General features: G+C 38.4%; 1 protein-coding gene across 1 annotated transcript in view; it reads left to right on the top strand.

Annotated features, from left to right (window-relative positions):
• Window positions 1-1,280: 1,280 nt before the first annotated feature.
• LOC107715052 (epidermal growth factor receptor substrate 15-like 1) overlaps window positions 1,281-3,525 on the top strand; it is a 25,874-nt gene continuing 23,629 nt past the window's right edge. The window contains exons 1-8 of the mRNA XM_016521095.1: window positions 1,281-1,286; window positions 1,687-1,728; window positions 1,863-1,952; window positions 2,032-2,079; window positions 2,150-2,245; window positions 2,323-2,388; window positions 2,484-2,609; window positions 2,773-2,832. Of these exons, the coding sequence (XP_016376581.1) occupies window positions 1,281-1,286; window positions 1,687-1,728; window positions 1,863-1,952; window positions 2,032-2,079; window positions 2,150-2,245; window positions 2,323-2,388; window positions 2,484-2,609; window positions 2,773-2,832 (534 nt within the window). The remainder of the gene's footprint in view (window positions 1,287-1,686; window positions 1,729-1,862; window positions 1,953-2,031; window positions 2,080-2,149; window positions 2,246-2,322; window positions 2,389-2,483; window positions 2,610-2,772; window positions 2,833-3,525) is intronic.

Genomic DNA, 3,525 nt, shown 5'->3' with positions numbered 1-3,525 from the left:
AGGGCTCTACGCTTACTTTTCTTTTTAGGAGCACTTGGGCTCCTAACTTAAAAAATTTAGGAGCACGTTTAAAATTTTAGGAGCACCTTCTAAACAATTATCCAAAATTTTATCAAAAAGTAGCCTTCCCATTACAAGGTGATATTTGACTCCTATAACTTTATTAAAAGTAGGTCATCTTTTGTCAAATTCTTAAAAATTTTTTATTTCTAAGCAAGTTTTTCAAGCTATTGGCCCTGATTTGTTGTCTGTCATCAACAAGTGTCTTTTTACTGGGACCATACCTGACTGCCTAATGCCGGGTTCACAGACGACGACAGGAGGTTACACACTGCATGACTATATAATAGGAAGAATTGCCGACAGCTCTGTCTGGTGCAGGGTTGCCAGGTTTTCGCTACAAAACCCGCCCAATTACTACTCAAAACTAGCCTGAAAATAGCCCAATTGCTTTCGCGTTTGGGGGGGTAAAATACACATTTTTTTGGCGGGGTTCTCCTGGTACATTTCACATTCCAGGTCCTAAATATCACGTTATTGGGGTCGCTTCAACCTGCCGACATGAAAAACAACCGGGCTAAAATCGTGCAGTGTGAACTCGGCATTAAACATGCCTCTGTTTTGCCTCATCTTAAAAAACTAAATTTGAATCCTACGCTCTTGAGTAATTTTCGCCCAATCTCAAATTTACCTTTCCTCTCAAAAATTTTAGAAAAAGTGGTCCTGAGCCAACTTTTGCCTTTTTTGAATGATAACAATATACACGAGAAATTTCAGTCTGGTTTTAAAGCCCGTCACAGCACCGAATCGGCCCTCTTAAGAGTCATGAATGATGTAATACTCACCACTGACACCAGGCAGTCTGCGACTTTGGTCTTGCTAGACCTTAGCTCTGCATTTGACCTGGTCGATCACAATATTCTCTTATCACGTCTAGAAGCATGTGTGGGCTTTCGGGGTACGGTGCTCCAATGGTTTCACTCATATTTAACCAATAGGAGTTACTTGTTTAGTTGTCTGCCTCGGGCACCATTCTTCCTCTGATAAACACTTAAGTTCTGGTGTCCCTCAGGGCTCTATTCTTGGCCCGGTACTGTTTAAGCTCTACATGCTACCTTTGGGTTCTATTTTATCTAGATATGGTGTATCTTTTCATCTGTATGCTGACGACACACAAATTTATCTGCCTTTAAAGCGTGACGATAAGCATGCCTTTAAGCCTATATTAGACTGCTTAGACGAACTGAAACTTTGGCTTGCTAGTAATTTCTTAAGTCTTAATGAGAGTAAGACTGAAATTATCTTGTTTGGTTCAAATGATCACAGCATTCATGATGTTGATCTCGATACTCTGTTACCTTACACCTAAACACCTGTGTTCGGAATCTGGGGGTTTTGCTTGATAACAGTCTTAAATTTGATAAGCAGGTATGTGCTGTGGTTAGGTCTTGTTTCTATCATCTTCGTCTTTTAGCAAAGGTTAAGCCCTATTTGTCTGGTAAGACTTTTGAAACTGTCATGCATGCATTTTTCATTTCGCAATACTTTTTTATCGACATTTATAAAATATCGCCAAAGTTTTGCGCAAATCTGTAATGGAAACGCGCCTACTAACAGCGCTGTGCATTATATTACCTAATCATAATACTGATTATTATTCAATAATATTATTTTTCCCTCTTTTAGCTGTCAAGCGGGAACCCTGTATATGAGAACTTTTACAGACAAGTAAGGCCATAATTCTGTTGACAAACCACATTTAACGTTTCTAGACTGTATCATAGTGATCTGTTTTTATAATATATCAATCCTTTTTGGAACAAAAAGCCGTATTTCACTCACTTTTTGTGTGTTTTTTGAAGGTGGACCCGGGAAACACCGGGAGGGTTGGACCTACCGAGGCTGCCTTGTTTTTGAAGAAATCAGGCCTGCCTGACATCACATTAGGAAAGGTTAGTGTTCGGGTAAAACTCGTTGCGAAACGATGCTTGAAAATTCATAATCCATAATTACCTGCTTGTCTCTTTTCAGATCTGGGATTTAGCTGATCCGGATGGCAAAGGTTTCTTGGATAAACAGGTAAAGCTATCAGAGTTTATAAGAGCATCAAATTGGATGCTGACTTGAATCCCTTGTGGTTTGTTTTCAGGGATTTTACGTAGCTCTGCGTCTCGTGGCCTGTGCGCAGAGTGGACACGACATCAGCATTTCCGGTCTACACCTCCCCGTTCCCTCTCCAAAATTCGTAAGTGTCAGTGCTGAGAGCTGATATCATAATTTTCCAGGCAGCATGAGCTGACAGGATTCTCGTCTCTGTTCTAGAAGGACCACAGTAGCCCATCACTGAGCTCTATTACATCAACCAATGAGAGCCACTGGGCGGTGCGGGTAAGATGTTTCCACTGTTTATCCCATGAGCTTCTCATTGTAACTGCGCATTACAAAAGATTTTATGAATATTTATCCTTATGTTTATTTTTCAGCCTGAAGAGAAGAGCAAATTTGATGGTATTTTTGAAAGTCTTGCTCCAGTGAATGGATTACTGTCCGGTGAGAAGGTCAAACCAGTTCTAATAAACTCCAAACTTCCTGTGGATGTGCTTGGAAAGGTAAAATGTCAATAGATTAAGAGATTAAAATTAAGATAATATTTCTATTAAAATATAATAGTTATATTAATAATAAAAATAGTTTTATTAATAATTAAATGTAATTAAAAATACTATTATATTTATAAAAAAATAGCATTATTAAATGACTCCGTCTGAACAGGTGTGGGATTTGAGTGACATAGACAAAGACGGACACTTGGACAAAGATGAGTTTGCAGTGGTGAGTAATTATTTTTTGTAATATAATAAAATCACACCCAAAATATCTTGCTACATACTATGATTTTAGATTACTGCGTGCAGTATGCAATTTTTTGTGTTTATGAAATGCCTACTAAAAGGTGGCAAAATATGCAGTTTAACTGTGGCATTCTATATCCCACAATGCAATGCGATCCTCTTAACCTTCAATTTTCATTGTGAAGAATGAACCAGAAGAAATAACCGCAATTTATAGTGTCTTCATGACTAAATAATTAAAACGAAATAATTTTTCTAAAAATATTTTTTATAAAATATGATTCATATTAATATTTATACACAAACAAATCTTACTATATCTATATTTTTAAAAATATATATTGTTTGCATACTATTTTTTGTACGCAGATAAAATGCTTGAAATGGTGTAATTACTTAGTTTGTCCAGCAGAGCGTGCTCCATTGTTTGCTACTGGCTACCTGGATGAAACGCTTTAAAGCTTAAGTCTATGGAAAACCATTGAAACTTTGAATAGCCATATCTCCGTAAAGGCGCGGCGAATCCGCACCAAATTCCGGGGATCCCTTCAGCTCGAGGAACCCTCTCGAACGTGAATCAAGTGTATGTCTCGAGGCCCCCTTTCGAATGAGACCACCTCCGCGTCGATAGCCCCCGGGGTTCGGGAGTTACGGGTGGTTAAATTCGCGGTCC

This window comes from Sinocyclocheilus rhinocerous, unplaced genomic scaffold, assembly GCF_001515625.1.
Source record: "Sinocyclocheilus rhinocerous isolate Xijiao unplaced genomic scaffold, SAMN03320098_v1.1 scaffold509, whole genome shotgun sequence".
Classification (NCBI taxonomy): domain Eukaryota; kingdom Metazoa; phylum Chordata; class Actinopteri; order Cypriniformes; family Cyprinidae; genus Sinocyclocheilus; species Sinocyclocheilus rhinocerous.
This window is presented reverse-complemented; position numbering and strand designations above follow the sequence as displayed.